At 36.6% G+C, this 20,495-nt stretch overlaps 1 protein-coding gene across 1 annotated transcript in view; it reads left to right on the top strand.

Moving 5' to 3' along the window:
- Positions 1-20,495, top strand: part of Lrriq1 (leucine rich repeats and IQ motif containing 1) — a 224,846-nt gene that overhangs the window by 53,252 nt on the left and 151,099 nt on the right. The window contains exons 12-15 of the mRNA XM_055627895.1: positions 406-479; positions 2,669-2,762; positions 10,153-10,332; positions 12,370-12,783. Of these exons, the coding sequence (XP_055483870.1) occupies positions 406-479; positions 2,669-2,762; positions 10,153-10,332; positions 12,370-12,783 (762 nt within the window). The remainder of the gene's footprint in view (positions 1-405; positions 480-2,668; positions 2,763-10,152; positions 10,333-12,369; positions 12,784-20,495) is intronic.

Here is a 20,495-nt window from a genome sequence, read left to right as displayed (position 1 = left end):
AAAGATAAAACAAAGTAATAACCAAATAGCTACCCATTTTAAATTGAATAGCAAATACACATCAAAGCACATGGTATTTGTGACTGAAATTCACAATTCCATGGTAATTTCTTTTTTAATGAATCAAAATCTTCCTTTATTGTAATGTTCCATGGTATATTTTTAAGAAATGAATATCAATTTTCCATAATAGGATTACTTACATTCTTATGTTTATTACATTTTTAATAAATACAGTTACTCAATGTTTTAATTGTACTGCATTGTATTGTTCAATTATAAGTGATTGTTTACAATTTCTTATAATAACATAATTTCATTAAGTAAATGACTTGTGCTTCAAATGAATTATATTAAGAATTTGCTTGTTACTTTTTTCAATGAATTTTTGTATTTTGCTTTCAGTTTAACAACAATTGTACCACTTTTTCATTTTGTGTCTTTGGAAAAACTAGACATCAGGAACAATTGTATTTCTGGTAAGTTTGGAATTCTATTTTTTTTTTTTAAATAATAGGCTTTTGAGTTTCTGTCTCAAATGTAATGAAGTGTTGTTCTGAATACATATGCCTTTGTATATATGAAGATGAGTAAAAAGACTGTTGCTACCTTTTTTATTCCTGACTGCTCATCCATTAAAAGATTGCTAAAGCATCATGAATTGAATGAGTCCTCCTAAAATGTTTTTTCCATGTAGTCTCTCACTCAGCGCCCTCCAAGTAGCAGCTACAATCTGAATTTGCTATCATAAGCTAATTTTATCCTTATATTAAACAAGCAATATTGCTTTTTTTTGCTTCAAAACTTCTTATTTGTATGAAAACCTTCCACATTGTTTATTCAGTATTGTGCTCTTCCTGGCTGTAATGTTAACTATTCACTGATAGTAAACAATTTGTAAGTCCATTTTCTTTTGATTGATATTTTGAAGTTTTGTTACCATAAATGTAAAATTATTACAGATATTTTATGCAAGTGTTGTGCATACTTATGTTTCCACTATACATTTATTGACTAAATGCATAGAAGTATAATTTCTGAATAATAGAGTAGGTTGTTCATTTTGACAGTTAATTCAATTAGTAATGACTAATTTCCTTGCTTGAAAGCTCAGTTTTATCATGTTTTAGAATTTTTCAGTTTTCAACTGTGTGTATACCTCTAATGCAGAGCCTAGCCTTTACGAAAATGTGTATTCCTGGACTTTAGGTGATCTCTGACATTGAGCAGGTCTCAGGATGCTGGGGCTGAAAACTATAATGGTTTTCATAAGTGTCGCATAAGTTTCAGCATGGGTTCATTAGCCATTTCCCCTAACACTGGCAACCTGGGCTATTTTGAGTATTTTCAAGCCTGCATAATATCCAACACTTTGCCAAGGACAAGTGATGACCTCTCTAAATACATTTCCAACATTCTTGCATCTTTTCAGTCCTTTTCTTACAAATTCTAGCTACCTTTCTAACACTTTCCACTTTAATTATGCAAAACAGACTCTGTATTCTACTGTTATTCTAGATAATAATAATATTCTTCTAGACATATAATTACTGAGATCATAAAAATGATTTGAGGGATGTAGTATGTGTTTCCTTTGTGTCAGATTTAGCCTTAAAAATAGACATGGCCTGGAAAGGCTGCTCCCTCCAGGGGGAGGTGATCAGAAAGCCTGTCACTGAGTTCATGCCAGAAACAGCCCCAGCTCCCCTTACTAGGGAACCCGCTTGGAGACTGAGTCTATGGGCTACATCTGAGCAGGGGTTTTAGGTCCTCTCCATGCATGGTCCTTGGGTGGGGTATCAGTCTCTGCAGACCCCAAGGACCCAGTTTTGTTTTCTTTTGTTTTTGTTTTCTTTATTTTGGGGTCTGTGGGTCTCTTTTGGAGCTCCTATCCCTTCCAGATCTTTCTATCTTCCCCTTCTTTCATAAAATTCCATGCATTCTGCCCAAATGCAGCCAGTCCTGATGAGACCTGACAGGCTAGGGTCAAATAGAATGGGAGGAGGATCTCCCCTATCAATGGACTAGGGGAGGGCCATAGAGGGAGAAGAGGGTGGGAGGATGGGATTGGGAGAAGACAAGTGAGGGGGCCACAGCCAAGATACAAAATGGGTAAACTGAAATAAATATAAAAAGTTAAAAAAATAAGTATGTCATGTATGTATGCCTTTGTGTGTGCAGGCACATATGCAAGTGTAGACAGTGCCAGTATCTTGTAGGAAATCACGTCTATACACAATGCTCTGCACAGCAGCTATACTTCTACAAGCCATACTTCTAAAGGAATAACAGGTCTACATAATTCTGTTATTTAGCTTCATTATATTACCTTATATTTGGTGTCACAATTTTTGTTATACACATAGTGGAGCATTAAGTACATCATGTCATTTAGTCCTCAAACCACATGATAGTCTTAAGAGTGGATTGTAGGAATGGTTTGCCTAAGTTTATGCAGTTGCTACATGGTAGAAACGTAATTTTATACTAGGACATGTTCCACTCAATACCCTCTCTGTTACGAAAGCATGAAGTCCGCAATGGAAAAAAAATATTATTTTATTTGCACTGAGTAATGGGGAAAACGTGATTTATTTATGACATTTATGTTAAAACTACATTCAGTAATAATTATTTTTAAATAAATTTTAAATATTTTTTTCTATAGATATGACAAATATTGTGGGTTGGTTCAGTGCATGTTACTCTCTCCGTGAGCTTTGTCTCACTGGAAACCCAGTACTCCAAGAAATAAACTGGAGGTAAGAAAGCAGTTTTTAATCCATGAATGTCACAGATATTTGTTTGTATATGTATCATTTTCTCATGTATTGATAAAATTTATTTAACATTTCTTGAGACAAAAGATGATACCAAATTTCCTGTGAATATTATTCAAGATGCTTAAAATAGTTTAAATTACCTTTGAGTTTTATAAATACAGTTTGTGGCACACACCTTTAATCTCAGAACTCTTGGAAGCACTGGCAGACAAGTCACTGTGAGTTTGAGGTCAGCCTGCTCTACAAAGCGAGTCCCGGACAGCCAAGCCTACACAGAGGAACCCAATCTTGAATAACAAAAATAAATAAGTAAATAAATAAATAAATAAATAAATAAATTTGAAAAAAAATTAAATTATCATTAGTCTAAAATACTTTAGCATATCAATGAGTTAATGAAAGTATGATTGTAATGCAAGGAGTTGATGAGAAGTTGGCTTATTATAATACTGAATTTTGCTTTGATAGAGTAAACATTTTCTGTCAACTTCTTGTGAGCCAGTTAAATCATGTAACTTACTATTTCAATTATTTCCTTTTGAAAGTTTGGCCGATAAAATAAAACTGGAGTGGTGGGTTTCCTTACTGGGAAACTAAGTTGTCAAATTTCAGTTAGATCAATTGTTCTAATATATATTTCATTATCTATAAAAATAGATTCATTTATCTAGAGGGTTTAAAATGAAGAAGTTATAAAATATGGATTTGTTAATGAAAAGACTAACTCAACTTTGATACTGTTTGTTTCAGTGAACTTTACATAACCTCTGGTACCAACACAGGGATTAGTTATAGATTTTCCCAATTGGCTTCTTACTTTCATGTCAAGCCAGTGATAACATGCAAAAAACTGGTGTACTGAAAAAAAAAATCTCTTTTAAAACATAATCCACAGGCATCATTTGAAATCTCCTTTGAGAATTTGTTTCATTGACTGATGATTAATGGAGCTTTTTAAGTGGCAGAATATGCACCAGGAAGTTTTCACTGAATGAAATATTGATTTCGCCCTGGAGTAGGAGGAGCCCAGCTGGAAAAACTAATCTTGAAATCTCACAGTGTTCTTCTACTTCATCCCCAACATTAATCAGCTTTCTCATATATTCCCCCTAAGCTCATATGTCTGGCTGGTGAACTTAAGGACAATCCACACACTGTTGGCTTTTGCAGGTCTGAGGACGGTTCCCTTCAAAAATTAAAGAATAAAATTTTAAAGGAAAACTGTAAATCAAATTTGAACCTTGATTATATATCTTACAGATTTTAACATATTGTTGCTGTCTTGAACATGCAAGCAAATTTTTACATCTGAAAAATATTTCAGAATAATCTGATGAAAGTGAACTGCTTGAGAACTTTTATGGATCAAAGTGAGAAAGACAGCATCAAGATATGCCTAACATAGAAATTCAAGCCCAGTCCTCTCTTAAATTATACGACCTAGCAAAAATGCTTTATATAATGATAGTTATAGCAATAGCCAAATGGAAAGTAATTGGTGGTAGGGATACAGTTTTGCCCCTTTCTTATCTGGTTCTTTCCAAATGAGTAGCTGCCAAGTAGTACCAACTGCATTATTTTGGAAATCATCTGACATCCAATGCTGTCCTTAAACTTAGTGATTTTTTTTCCATTATTTTCTTTGTATAAAATATAAATATTTATGTTTAAATAAAATGTGTGTGTCAATATGCATTCATATCACTATTGGTATGATAACATATTATTCTAATTTCTTATGTTTATATTAGCATAGCTAGTAAAATGAATTTTCATTTTGTAATTGTTTTTGATTGAATGCTGTTGTTATTGTAAATCTGATGTACATTAACCATATCCAGAGTTTCTGGAGTATTGACCTAAGAAACTTTTATATTATTTGTGCAAATCTAATGGCTACTTCAGTCAGTGAAAATCTCTATGAGAGTTTAATAATAGCTCTTATTTTATTTTACAAATTCTTGTTGGTTTTTCTGATGTATAAGATGATGCTACAAGTCTGTACTAACAATTTTTTTAATTTAAATAATGTATGCGCTGTTAAAATTTGGTAATTTTTATAATTACTTGTTTTTCCTTTTAACATGATATTATTTATTCTGTGGCAATTTCATACAATGTGTTTTGATTATATTCACCCTCAGTACATCCTAGAGTCAGTCTCACCTTCATACCCGCCTTCTGGAACGCGTGTGTGTGTGTGTGTGTGTGTGTGTGTACTGCCCAACTACTCTTGAGAATGTAGCCTGCTTTATAGCTTTGCTAACTTACAATGGGTCACACAATAGAGAAAAAAAAAACTATCACTTTCTCAACAGCCATTACATGCTAACCCTCCTCAGCTTGTAGTGAGGTTTTTCTGTCCACCCTCCCCCCCTGACTATAGAGATTTTATCTGGATATGGCTTATGCGTGCTTTGGGCATGCTGTCACAATCCTGTGAGTTCCAATGTGCAATTAACCTAGTGTATCCAGCAAACACCGCCCCTCAAGTTATCTAGGAACTCTGGCTCTTTAAATCTTTCTACCCTCTGTTTCTCAAAGATCTCTGAACCTTTTCAGTAGGGAATTTTATGCTTTTTTAATGTCTTCACAAAATTCCATGCTTACAGTAATTTGAGAAAGTAGAGTTGTATTTATTTAATCATCTCATTTTTTTACTAGTAAAATTACTACCAAATGTTAATGTTATTAAAGAAGAGAATTACACATCTAATTAGTTTATACCTACTTACAGTATTTTTAAATTCATTATATATTTCAGAACTATTTAGCACATATGTATTTTCCCTTTTATTTTATTGAAAATAGATTCTAGTTATAAGTCAGCTTCAAAATACAGCATCCCATGTCCTCTATTACCAACATGTAGAAAGTGCCACGCTGTAGAGATCCTGTACCTTAATATTAACTTGCTGGAGTGAGTAATCCTATACTGACACGTTGTTGTCATTCAAAGGCCATCTGCTAAATATATAGCCCATGCATTTGACAAGTGCATAATCCTGTCAGTCCACACTGAAAACAATACAGCCTACTTCCGCTTTATTCAGAATCCGTGCTCCTCTCACTAACTGGTAACACACAGTTCCACATTTTTCTGTAGTTCCATTTCCAGGCTGCATCTGTTCTTTCCTCCACGTCTCCCACGTACCACAGACAACCTGCTTGCTTCCAGGTTTATGCGCTTATGTATAAAGTAGCTGTCAGCACCTCTGTATGTAGCAACTTAATGTGGACATATAGGCCAAATTCATTTAAGTAAAACCAAAGATTTTGGCTCAATATTATAGAATAGCATAGTTAGTCTTTTAACAGACTTGTGAAACTATACTCCAAAATGCCTGTGACATACTGTGTTTCACAAGAGAAATGAATTAGAATTCTGTGGCCCCAGATCTCTTCTGTCTTTTGATTGCTATCATTGTTTTGGATTTTGGACTTTCGAAGGATATGTCAAGGTAGCTCATTATTATTTTAATTTGCAAGTCCCTAGTGAATCTGAAACTACAAATTTTCCCATATACTTATCTTTTGTCAACCTTCCTTAGTAAGTGTTTTAGTTTGGGTTTAATTGCTGTGAAGAGACACCATGACAACAGTGGTCATGGTGTTTTATTTATTTTTTATTTTTTTCCATTTTTTTATCCCTCTTTTTAAACTTTTTTATATTAATCACAGGTTGTTTACTTTGTATCCTAGTCATAGCCTCATTCCCTCCCAAACCCACCCTCACTCCCTCATCTCCTCCCTGCCCCTTTCCAAGTCCACTGCTAGGGGAGGTCCTCTTCCCCTTCCATCTGACCCTAGCTTATCTCCAGGACTGGCTGCCATGTCCTCTTCTGTGGCCTAGCAAGACTTTTCCTCCCTCGGGGGGGGGGGGGGGCAGGTAAAGGAACCAGTTGTTGAGTTCATGTCAGAAATAGTCCCTGTTCCCCTTACTGGGAAACCCAGTTGGATACTGAGCTACCATGGGCTACATCCAAGCAGGGGTTCTAGATTATCTAGAACCATGGGCTACCATGGGCTACATCCAAGCAGGGATTCTAGAAACAGTCCAGAAAAGACCCCTGTGCCCTGATATATTTGGTCCTTGTGGAGCTCCTGTCCTCTCCAGGTCTTACTAACTCTCTTTTCTTTCATATGTTTCCCTGCACTCTGCCCAGGGTTTGGTTATGAGTCTCAGCGTTTGCTTTGATACACTACTAGGCAGAGTCTTTCAGAGGCCCTCTGTGGTAGGCTTCTGTATTGTTATTTGTTTTCTCCTACTTCCCGTCATGGTGTTTTATAAAAGAAAGCATTTAATTGGGGCTGCCTTACAGTTTCAAAAATTTAGTCCATCATGGCATGTAACATGGAGGTCATCAGGCAGAGAAGCTGAGAACACTACATCTGCATCCACAGACAGTAGGAATAGAGAGACAACTGAAACCTGGCTTGGGCTTTCAAACCCTCAGAGCCCACCCAGTGACACACTGACTTCAGTAAGCTACATCTACTCCAAGGCCACACTGCATAAGTCTTTTACCTAATACTACTCCTTGTTGACAAAGCATTCAATATATAAGCCTAAAGGGGTCATTCTTATTCATACCATAAAAATAAGGTGTCTGTTCCATTTTCTTGCCCAGTTTTAAATTAGTCTTATTTCTTATTTTAATTTTTGTTTGTATATTTTAATAAGCCCTTTATTAGATTTATATTCCTCAAATATTTTCTCCTTTCTTGTTTTTGTTCATAGAAGTTTTAATTTTAGTTACATTTAGCTTTTGAACTGTTTTTTTTTCTTGATCATGTTTTTTAGTTTTGATCTAAAGTTATTAATGAACTTGTTTTTTTCATGTTCTATTATCTTCTATGTATTTTTGTTTTTCACTTATGTCCATGGTGGATTTTAATTTAATATTTTTAAATGTATTTATTTGTCTACAGTCAGGATTTTTTCCATGTCAATGTCCACAACTTTCCTTCATTTGACTGTTTGCCCTTTTGTCAAATACTCATGGGGCTTTCCTTTAGGCCTTCTTTGCTACTCTGCTGATCAACATGCCTTTTGTTTTGGTTTTCCACCTAATCCATGCTGTCTTACTGTATCTCCAATTTTAGTCTAGAAATCACACGTCGGTTTGATGTTTGTTTCTTCTTCAGTTGTTTGGGATCCTGGATCTTTCAGATCTCTATTTGCATTCATTTATTGATGTTCATTAAAGGCATTTATGAACTCTTACTGAAATTCAATTGAATCTGTGAATTAATTTGGGATTAACTATTGCTTTGATTACATTGAGCCTTTCTATCCATGAACATACCATGTCTCTATGTTCTTCTTTGGTATATGTCATCCACGTCTTTTAGGTTTTCTCTAAGGAGTTTATGTCTTTAGCTATACATTTTGCTTGTTCAAGAAGTCCAAATTTTCACTATGACCATCACCTACATGTGAAATAGACTCATACTTTCATTGTGAAAGGTTTGTGCCAGTGCTTTCTAAGGGATGAGCTTGGCCCTTGGAACTACAGCTCTTGCTGTCTGTACTGTTCTTATGTCTTTGTATTTTAAACTGCTCTGGTCCAGCACAGAATTCAAAATGCTGCTAAACCAAACTTAGAAATGTTATGAAATGCTATAAGAGTAAACACCAAATTTCCAAAATGTTACATCAAAAATTGTGACATACTAAACACTAATTTTATATTGAGTATATGTTGAATAATATCATCTTTATATTGGGTAAAGTAACATTAACATCAATATCACCTGTAATGTAACTATTGGACTTTTCAAGGGTATGTGCATGCTTGTATTTATCTCCTTGACTAATATTCTGTAATGTAATAGGACCAAATGAGGTCTCAGCCATTACTGCCTCTTCCCATTACACCTACCTTCACTAAAAGTAGTACCAACCTGAAGAGTTCTCAGCCACAAATGAGACATCTGTATCACGCTCAATGCCCAAAAGCTCAAGAAACATTAAAATACAGAGGATAATAAAAAACAAATTGTAAGAGCTGGATGTCTGGAAGGACTTGAGTAAAAGGGTATCTTATGAGCATGACAGAACTAATGTGCTCCTGAACAGAAAGCAATTAGTGAACATCCCAGAGTGGATGGAGGGACATGCTAGTCATCACCCCTAATGGAGGAGTTAGTGACAGTTGATGGCTACTGAGAAAGGAAGACTCAGTTCTCTTTAAGGATCGGTCACACCCCAATAGATGATCATACAATACAAGTATGTGGACAGCACAAATTGGAATTGCGTGTAATGATTACTCCATAATCAAAATATAGATAAGGAGACATAAAATTTAGAAATTTGTGAGAAGGTTAAATATAGGGTATAGATCTTTAAAGTATTAGAAGAAGGTGTAGGGGTGAATATGATCAAAGCATATTGAGTGCATGTATGAAATTATCAAAGAATTAATATTATTACTGTATTTTTAAAGTAAAAATTGCAGCAACAACAACAACAAAAATAAAACATAAACTGCTCTGATATTTCGATCATACCCCAAAAGGTCAATTATTATAATGTTTAGCAAAAATGAGGAGAAAATATAATTTTAAATGGCTTTGATCATATAAAACAAAACTCTTTTCCATCCCACATTTTATCACTACTCACACTATATTTTAATGCAACTCAGTAAAGTTTGTCTTTATTCTCAACAGCAATTGTTAAAAGTATCATCATTATAAAGTAAAGTTTCACACATTATTCTTTTTATAAGAGCAACATTTTCGTATTGCAAATTTTGGCCTGAGTATTCAACATAGGTTTGATCATTTGCAATTTGAGTTTATTGTTCATTGTAAGATAAAGCATTAGGATCTGTAAAACTCATCTTGCATATGACAGAATATTTTATAGTTTGGAATAAATTTATCATTTTCTCTGCAAAATCAAGCACATTTTCTGAGATAAACATTCTATGTTTGTTATGTGATGTTTTATGATTATTTTAAAACATAAGTTCTTTTTATTTTTTATTAATTTTTATTTTTTTATATTAATCACAGGTTATTTACTTAGTATCCCAGCTGTATCCCTCTCCCTCATCCCTTCCCAACCCCACCCTCTCTCCCTCATCTTCTCCCTGCACCTTTCCAAGTCCACTGATAGGGGAGGTCCTCCTCCCCTTCCATCTGACCCTAGCTTATCAGGTATCTTCAGGACTGTCTGCTGTGTCCACCTCTGTGGCCTAACAAGGCTGCTCTTCCTTCAGTGGGGAGAGGTAAAGGAGCCAGTCATTGAGTTCATGTCAGAAATATTTCTTGTTCTCCTTACTAGAGAAACCCACTTGGTTACTGAGCTACCCTAAGTTCTTATCCGGATTATTAATTTCTTCCCTCTCTCTCATAGGGATTCTATAATTACAACATTACCTGCCCTGAGAGTCCTCAATGGTGACATACTAAACACTTACTCTGAGGTCCACAGTGAGGAACACTGTCATCAAGACCTGAAATGTTTCTTGGTTCTTTGTCAGTGCCAACTTCAAGAGTTTAACTCATTAACTGACAAGTATATCACACAAAAAGGGTAAGATTCTGATATTCCTTCTGTTGCATTTAAAATAAATAATGTACTGTAAACACATGATTAAGTTTATTATGGTTATCACAGTGACACTAGTTTGATTAGGAGCAGTGTGTCTCAGGGATTGTCTACCTGTAGTCTTATTCTGAACATCTTATATTGTCTTAAAATATGTCCGTTTGAATTTTGAACATAGTTATTTAATAGTTATAAATTTATTCAACAATTATTTTCTCAAGATTGTTTATCCTCTAAGAATTCATAGTTATAAAGGAATAAAGTAAGTTTGAAAGCATATGAAGAATACACTAGGACACCATATTACACATGTTGTTTTTGCATATTACTTTACTCTGTCACCAGGGTGGAAAAAGCTGTCAGTGTGTCTAGAGGTGCAGAGGACAAAAGCTGGGAGCTATCCTAATTCAATATGGTAAACAGATAACTTCCTTTTGCTGACCTTGAATTTTCATGCACTACAATGAATAAATTACAATGATCTTTCCATAACAGAATTTAAAATTTTTCATTGCTTCAGATAATACATGGTCATTAATATTTCTAAATAATTTCTGATTTTTGACCTACAGTTCCATTATAAAGAGAACAAAGTATATACTTCCTGATGTTTATTATAATATCTAAGCCATGACTTCATTTTTTTTCATTTTTATTTTTAAGAATACAATGTGATATCATTTCCATTCCCTTTTCTTCCCCTAAGCCCTCCCATGTTCCCCATTGAATGAGGAAGGTCTGGAGCCAGAGTCCATCAGGGTCTCAGAAATATCTGGTGAATTTATAATGGTTAGCAAGAGGGAAAGACATAAAAGCCTCTTATAAATGAGCGGACTCCCTTCTCTTTAATTGTTTTTACAAGTATGTATCTGTGAATGTGTATGTGTCATCTATGTGTGTGTTGTCATACTCACATACACACACACACACACACACACACACACACACACACGCACATATAGTAATTACACCTAAGTACCTAAATACAACTAGCACTTCTGTACAATGTCATTTTGTATATGTTTTCAGGGTTGGCCATTTCTATTGTATAGCCAACTGATATGGTCAGTTTGCTATGAGAGTGTCTAGGAGAATAAGTCATATCTTAATTGTTACTATGTAGATTGTCTAACATATTTCTCTTATAACAGTTCACTTTCTATTTGAAGTTTTTATTAATATATGGGTAATTCATATTAAAATTTTCACACTTAAAATAATTTAACATAATAAGAAACACTTAAAATTATTATTACACGTTAACTGCATCCTTAAATAGTTGTCAAAGATCAAAATTATTGTTTTACTTATTTATTCTGGAAAAGGGGTGGAATGGAATAGAGTGCCTTGTATACACTTTCAAGAGCTTTAAAGTGAGCTCCAGCCTCAGAAACAAACAGGAATAATGGACGTTAAAAGTGTGACTAACAATGAGACTCAGTCAGGTTAAACTTCCACATTTGCTAAGGTTTTCAAATGAGTGTCTACATTTTTGATCAGTTACATAGGAATAAACCCCCCTCAAGGGGACCGTAGCCATTTACATTTGAGTTATTTTTGCCATGGATAACAGTTGTCCATAGAAAAACAGAAATAAAAACTTTCACATAATATAAGCTCTTTGACTATACAGTACAAATATTTTGTGTAACAAGAGTCAGTGCAGACAATACTTATAATTCATTTGTAACTTCTCCAGGTTTAGGAAGTCATTATTTGTCATGTTTTTGACAGTAAAATGTTTGATCTTCTTCATCTTTAAACCAAAATTGCACTGACTAAAAGTGCACCTAAATGTTTTTGGCATTTTGTCTTGACACAGATCATAATAAACCGTTGTTTTGGATTTTGTTAAAAATAATATAAAATTGTATATAAATTATTAGAATAAATTACAATGTGTTATGTTTCCAATTTTAAGTTTATCTTTGCCCACGTAGTAAATTTCATCTTCAAAATCTACACAAGTTTCTGTTTTTGTGGGTGGAGTTCTACTTAATATTTTCATCTCTATTTGTCCAGGGACAGTCTCACTTTGCATGCTGGGGACAAACTCTCTCACTACTATGAAAACTTAATGAAACTCAGTCATGAATGCAGACGTGTACATGAACATGGGGATTTGGAAATCAAGAGGGCTGAACCAGAAACGCAGAAAAAAGATCCAGCCTTTTCAAACAGCACACTGCAAAATGAGGTCGTTCATTATAATAATTGTAAATTAGATTCACGAGATATTTCTGAGGACCTGGTGGACTCTGGCTATGGACCCTCCCCATTAAACAGGGAAGAACTGGAAGGAAGGAGTCTGGAAAAACTTATGGCGCAGAAGAATGAACACAGCAGGTTAAGCACTCTTACCACCGGAAGAGCCTCGTTCTTAGAAACGGAAAATTCCCCAATGAATAATCAACATGCGGAGCAAAGTAAAGCAATGTAAGGCCTGTTAAAGTAGACATTCTGTACACTGTATGTGTGTGTGTGGTATGTGTACATGTGGAAAGTAGTATGCACGTGTAGATTTGTATGCCCATGCCTACACAGGCCAGGACAGGACACTGGACGTCACACCCTATCAGTGTCTTATTCTCCAGCGACAGTGTCTCTTACTGAGCTTTTATCTCTGTTGGCAGCTGGCACATACTAGTTATCAAAATTTCAGTATCCATAGGTGTGTGGGTTTATTTCTGGGTCTTCTTTTTTTAATTTTTTTTCTATCAGTTACATTTTATTAACTCTGTATCGCAGCTGTATCCCGCTCCCTCATTCCCTCCCAATCCCACCCTCCCTCCCTCATCTCCACCCTGCCCCTTTCCAAGTCCACTGACAGGGGGAGACCTCCTCCCCATTCATCCGATCCTGTTTTATCAGGTATCTTCAGGACTGGCTGCAAAGTCCTCCTCTGTGGCCTAAAAGGACTGCTCCTCCCTTGGGGGGTGGGGAGGTCAAAGAGCCAGCCATTGAGTTCCTGTCAGAAACAGTCCTTGTTCCCCTCACTATGGGAAACCAATTGGTTACTGAGCTACCACTGACTACATCCAAGCAGAGGTTCTAGGTTATATCCATACATGGTCCTTGGTTGAATGTCAGTCTCAGAAAAGACCCTGTGCCCAGATATCTTTGGTCCTTGTGGAGCTCCTATCCTTTCCTCATCAGACTAACTCCCCTTCTTTCATATGATTCCCTGTACTTTGCCAAAGGTTTGGTCATGAGTCTTTGTATCTGCTTTGAAAACACTGCTAGTTAGAGTCTTTCAGATGCCCTCAGTAGACTCCTGTCATACGTTCAATGCACATCCCATCTGTCCTTCTAAATGAGGATTGATCATCTTGTCCGCTCTCTTTATTATGTTTTTTAGGTGTATAGATTTCATTATGTTTATCATATCTTATAGGTCTATATAAGTGAGTATATACCATGTTTGTTTTCTCCTTCTGGAATATTTCACTCAGAATGATCTTTTCTAGATCCCACCATTTGCCTGCAAATTTCGTGATTTCCTCCTTTTTGATTGCTGAGTAGTATTCCATTGTGTAAAAATACCACAATTTCTGTACCCATTCCTCTGTTGATGGACATCTGGGTTGTTTCCAGGTTCTGGCTATTACAAATAAAGCTGCTATAAACATGGTTGAGCAAGTATCCCTTTTGTGTACTTGAGCAAAGTTTGGGTATATACCTAGCAGTGGTATAGCTGGGTCTTGAGGAAGCACTAGTCCTAATTGTCTGAGAAAGCGCCAGATAGATTTCCAGAGTGGTTTTACCAGTTTACATTCCCACCAGTAGTGGAGGAGGGTTCCCCTTTCTCCACAGCCTCTCCAGCATGTGTTGTCACTTGTGTTTTTCATCTTGGCCATTCTGATGGGTGTGAGGTGAAATCTCAGAGTTGTTTTGATTTGCATTTCCTGATGGCTAATGAGGTTGAGCATTTCTTTAAGTGTTTCTCTGCCATTCGATATTCCTCTGTCGAGAATTCTCTGTTTAGCTCTGTTCCCCATTTTTTAATTGGATTACTTGGTTTGCTGCTTTTGAGCTTTTTTAGTTCTTTGTATATACTAGATATTAGTCCTCTGTCAGATAAAGGGTTAGTGAAGATTCTTTCCCAATCTGTAGGCAGTCGTTTTGTTTTGATGATGGTGTCCTTTGCTTTACAGAAGCTTTTCAGTTTCATGAGGTCCCATTTATTCATTGTTGCTCTTAGAGCCTATGCTGTTGGTGTTCTGTTCAGGAAGTTTTCTCCTGTGCCAATGAGTTCTAGGCGGTTCCCCACTTTTTCTTCTAACAGATTTAGAGTATCTGGTTTTATGTTGAGGTCTTTGATCCACTTGGACTTTAGTTTTGTGCAGGGTGATAAGTATGGATCTATTTTCAATTTTCTGCATGTAGACATCCAGTTAGACCAGCACCATTTGTTGAAGATGCTGTCTTTTTTCCTTTAAATGGTTTTGGCTGCTTTGTCAAAAATCGAGTATTCATAGGTGTGTGGGTTTATTTCTGGGTCTTCTATTCAGTTCCATTGATCCTCCTTTCTGTTTTTATGCCAATACCATGCAGTTTTTATTACTATTGCTCTGTAGTACAGCTTGAGATCGGGGATGGAGATACCTCCAGATGATCTGTTGTTGTACAGGATTGTTTTGGAGATTCTGGGTGTTTTGTTTCTCCATATGAAGCTGAGAATCTTTTTTTCAAGGTCTGTAAAGAATTGAGTTGGTATTTTGATGGGAATTGTGTTGAATCTGTAGATTGCTTTTGGCAGGATGGCCATTTTCACAATGTTAATCCTACCAATCCATGAGCACGGGAGATCTTTCCATCTTCTGAGATCTTCTTCAATTTCTTTCTTCAGAGACTTGAAGTTTTTCTCAAACAGGTCTTTAGCTTGCTTAGTTAGTGTCACCCCAAGGTACTTTATGTTATTAGTGGCTATTGTGAAGGGTGTTGTTTTTCTAATTTCTTTCTTGGCCCTTTTGTCTTTGGTATACAGGAAGGCTTCTGATATTTTTAAGTTGATTTTGTATCCTGCCACTTTGCTGAAGGTGTTTATCAGCTGGAGGAGTTCTCTGGTTGAATTTTTGGGGTCGCTCATATGTACTATCATATCATCTGCGAATAGTGACACTTTGACCTCTTCTATTCGATTCCATTCATCCACCATTCTGTTTATATGCCAGTACCATGCAGCTTTTATTACTATTTCTCTGTAGTACAGCTTGAGATCAGGAATAAATATACCTCCAGAATATCTGTTATTATATAGGATTGTTTTAGCAATTCTGCATTTTTTTTTTTATTTTTCCATGTAAAATTGAGAATTGTTCTTTCAAGTTCTGTAAAGAATTGTGTTAGTGTTTTGATGGGAATTGCACTGAATCTGTAGATTGCTTTTGGCAAGATGGCCATTTTCACTATGTTAATCCTATCAGTCCATGAGCATGGGAAATCTTTCCATCATCTGCTTTAATTTCTTTCTTCAGGGACTTGAAATTTTTTTCAAATAGGTCTTTCACTTGCTTGGTTAGTGTCATACCAAGGTACTTTATGTTATTTTTGGCTATTGTGAAGGGTGTAGTTTCCCTAATTTCTTTCTCAGCTGTTTTGTCTTTTGTATACAGAAGGGCTACTGATTTTTTGAGTTAATTTTGTACCCAGCCACTTTGCTGAAGGTGCTTATGAGCTGAAGGCATTCTCTTATTGAATTTTTGAGGTCACTCGTGTATGCTATCATATCATCTTCAAACAGTGATAATTCACTCTAGACCCATCAGAATGGTTAAGATCAAATACTCAAGTGACAATACATGCTGGAGATGATGTGGAAAAAGGGGAAACCTCCTTTGTTGCTGGTGGAGGTAAACTTGTACAACAACCACTTTGGAAATCAATCTTGCCCTTTCTGAGACTATTAGGATTAGTACTTACTCTAGATACAGCTGTAGTACTTCTAGGTATATATCCACAATATGGTCAAGTATACAATAACATTTGCTCAAACATGTTTGCAGCAGCTTAATTTGTAATAGCCAGAATCTGGAAACAACACAGATGTCCCTCACTGAGGAATGGATACAGAAATTGTGGTACATTTACACAGTGGAATACTAGTCAGCAATTAAAAACAAGGAAATCATAAAATTTGCAGATAAATGGTGAGAATTAGAAAATATCATCCTGAGTGAGGTATCCCAGAAGCAGAAAGACACACATGGTATATACTCAATTATAAGTGGATATTAAACCTATAACATAAGATAAACATACTAAATACCTAAAGAAGCTAAGATAGAAGGAGGACCTTGGGTAAGATGATCAATCCTCATTCAGAAAGGCAAATGGGACAAACATTGGGAGAGGGAGAAAACAGGAAATAGGACAGGAGCTTAACATAGAGGGCCTATGAAAAGACTCTTCTCAGCAGGGTTTCAAAGCAGATGGCTGAGGCTCATAGCCAAACTTTGGGCAGAGTACAGGGAATCTTATGAAAGAAGGGGGAGGTAAAAACGTCCTGGAGGGGACAGGAGTTCCTCAAGGAGAGCAACAGAATAAAAAAATCTGTGCCCAGGAGTCTTTTGTGAGACTGATACTCCAACCAAGCACCATGCATGGAGATATCCTAGAACCCCTACACAGATATAGCCCATGGTAGCTCAGTCTCCACGTGGGTTCCCTAAGTAAAGAGACAGGGACTGTCTCTGACATGAACTCAGTGTCTGGCTCTTTGATCACCTCCACCTGACGGGAGAGCAGCGTTACCAGGCTGCCGAAAAAGACTATGCAGCCAGTCTTGATGAGACCTGGTAGGCTGGGTCAGAAGGAAAGGGAGGAGGACTTGGGGAAAAGCATGGGAGATGAGGGAAGAAGGATGGGTTTGGGAGGGGCTGAGTGAAGGTGCTACAGCTGGGATTCCAAGGGAATAAACTGTACTTTATAAAAATAAATATATTTTTAGAAAGGAATTCATTTGTAGAAATGACACCAGTAGTGGTTGAAGAGAGGAAACAGGATGGGAGCCTACTATAGAAGGTCCTCTGAAAGGCTCTACCCAGCAGGGGATTGAAGCAGATCCTGAGACTCACTGCCAAACTTTGGGAAGAGCACAGGGAGTCTTATGGAAGAAGACATGGAGGTGACAGGAGCCCCACAAGAAGATCAACAAAGCAAAAAATTACTGAGCTCAGGGAGTCCTACAGAGACTGACGTACCAACACCAATGGCACTGAATGGAGAGGACCTAGACCCCTGCTCAGATGTATCTGATTGGCAGCTCAGTCTCATTGTGTGTTCTTAGAGTAAGGGGTGCAGCTGTTGCCTCTGTCATGAACTCCATTGCCTGTTCTTTGATCGCTTGCTGTGGTGATACAGTCTTGCCAGGCCACAGAGGAAGAGAATCCAGGCAGTCCTGATGAGATTTAATAAGCTATGGGCAGATGACAGATTAGGAGAACTCTCCCTTTCAGTGGACTAGGGGAAGGGAATAGGGAGGAAGAGCGAGGGAGGATGAAATTAGGTGGAGCTGAGGAAGAGGGATTCAGTTTGAATATATAATGAATAAATGGTGAAAAAAAAAAAGCAAATTGGATACTTCCAACATATAATGGCACAGGATATGCATTAACATTTCAAAAGGAAGCAAAGAGAGTATAGTGAAGACATACTGAACCAAAGCAAAACCAAAATCTATCAGAGCAAACATGCACTTCACCTCAGTCAGCTACTTAAAATTTCAGAATTTTCCATAACTCCTTAATTTGTGTATTTTTCATGATTCTAAAGCCAATATTAATCAGAAAATTATATGTTGGATTATATGTTTTCTTATTGTTATTATTATTTATTTTAAAGGTGTTTACAATTAGGAGACTGCGTTAGGTCTCAGAATAAACTTTAGACTTTTAAATAACATTGAAATTGAAAGGTTATGGGGTCTTTGGCATCAGACTAAATACATTTTCCATTATGATATTTCTAGGAGCCTGTGCAGGCAGGGAATGGAATGTGCTGCTTTGAATGAGATGCCTGTATCTCAGATATTTGAATACTGGCTTCCTAGTTGGTAGTACTCTTTGGTGGGTTTAGGAGGTACGGTTGACAAGCTGGGATAGCTTCTTGGACCCTTAAATAACATCACAGGAGCTTTTGTTTGTTGTTCCTTTCTTGGAGCAGAAAATTCCCTAGGAGTCTTCTTTCCAGACTTTAGAAGCGTGGCAGAATGGTTTTGCCCTCAGGATAACCTTTCCTTCGTTTCAATGCAGATGCCTCCTTGACCTCAACATTATTCTTTTTCTCTTCAAACTGTATATTTCTTTCTGCTCACTTGATCTTTTTCATTGTAGGTCAGCATAATAGTGATTAGTAGTAACTACAAAACAATATCAATATTAACTTGCTTTACAATCTCCTCTGCCAAAAAATGTAGTCCATTGCTTTTTAGATTCAGCCTGAGGAATGTAGGTAGCACAAGGACAGAAAGCAGCCACACTTTTTTTTTTTTTTTTTTTTTTGCCAAACTATAAAAATATTCTCTACTCTAGTTGCTAATATTGTTCCCTTTAGAACCACATTGATGTTGAACTGCATGGTCCAAATTGTTATCAGCTCATACAAGCTCCTCTAAAATGGACCATTTATCTCTGTTTACAGCATTCAAACACTTTTCTACTGCAAAGTTCCAAAGTCATTTACATTCTCCCCAAAACAACATGCTCAAGTTCTTCATGAAATAGCCCACTCCATAGCACCAACTTCTGTATAAGTTACTTTTCTATTGATGTGATAAAAACACCATGATGAGGGCAGTTTGTAGCAGTTTATTAGGGCGCAAGGGCTCCAGAGAACTAAGAGTCCATCACCATTAGAGCAAGGCAACAGCACAACAGGGAGGCTTTCTGGAGCAGCAAGCTTCAAACGCACATATAAAATTTGAAGAATGAGTATTTAAATGCTCAAAACTATGGGGAATATCTCACTTAATCCAGTAAAGCAAACATAAACTTATTGAAAACTCTGTCAAGGAAATGTTGAGGAATGGAATCTGCTTTTCATATAACTTTTAAATCAAATACAGGAATTCCACATGAAATTAAGATAGAAACGCTACCACTTTGATTATACTTTATACCTATCATGATCTATGAGAAAGGAAGCAAATTACAACCCAGGAGAGCAATGCAGTGTCTAATACTGCCAAATAGTTATGGTCTGGCACACTTTAAGATTTCCTAATGTGTTTATACATGAATGGTGCATTTTTTTCTTCATTTGTCTATTTGGTTTTTTTTAAATTTATTTATTTTTACTAATTACACTTCATTCACTTTGTATCCTCCCATAAGGCCCTCCTTCCTCCCCTCCCAGTTCCATCCTCCCTCCCCCTTCTTCACACATACTCCTCCCCAAGTCCACTGATAGGGAAGGTCCTCCTCTCCTTCCTTCTGATTTTAGTCTATCAGATCACATCAGGAGTGGCTGCATTGTCATCTTCTGTGGCCTAGTAAGGCTGTTCTCCCCTCAGAGGGAGGTGATCAAAGAACAGGCCAATCATATTATGTCAGAGGCAGTCCCTATTCCCATTACTATGGAACCCACTTGGACACTAAGCTGCCATGGACTACGTCTATGCAGGGGTTCTAGGTTATCTCCATACCTAGTACTTGGTGGGAATATGAGTTTCTGGGAAGACCCCTGTGTTCAAATTTTCTTGTTCTGTTGCTCTCCTTGTGGGGTCCCTGTCCTCTCCAGATCTTACTATTTCCCACTTCTTACATAAGATTCCATGCACTCTGCCCAACAGTTGGCCATAAGTCTCAGCGTCTGCTTTGATAGTCTGCAGGGTAGAGCCTTTCAGAGGCCCTCTGTGACAGGTCCCTAGGTTGTTTCCTGTTTTCTTCTTCTGATGTGCATCCTCTTTGCCTTTTGGGATGGGGATTGAGCATTTTAGTCAGGGTACTCTCTCTTGATTAGTTTCTTTAGATGTACAGATTTTAGTAGGTTTATCCTATGTTACCTGTCTATATGAGTGAGTATATATCATGTGTGTCTTTCTGCTTCTGGGACAGCTCATTCAGGATGATCCTTTCCAGGTCCTACCATTCACCTGCAAATTTCATGATTTCCTTTTTTTTTTTTTTTTTTTTTTTTTTTTTTTTTTT

Source organism: Psammomys obesus, unplaced genomic scaffold, assembly GCF_907164565.1.
Source record: "Psammomys obesus unplaced genomic scaffold, mPsaObe1.curated_primary_1811, whole genome shotgun sequence".
Classification (NCBI taxonomy): domain Eukaryota; kingdom Metazoa; phylum Chordata; class Mammalia; order Rodentia; family Muridae; genus Psammomys; species Psammomys obesus.
The sequence above is the reverse complement of the archived record's forward strand: the minus strand, read 5'-3'. Positions and strand labels throughout refer to the sequence as shown.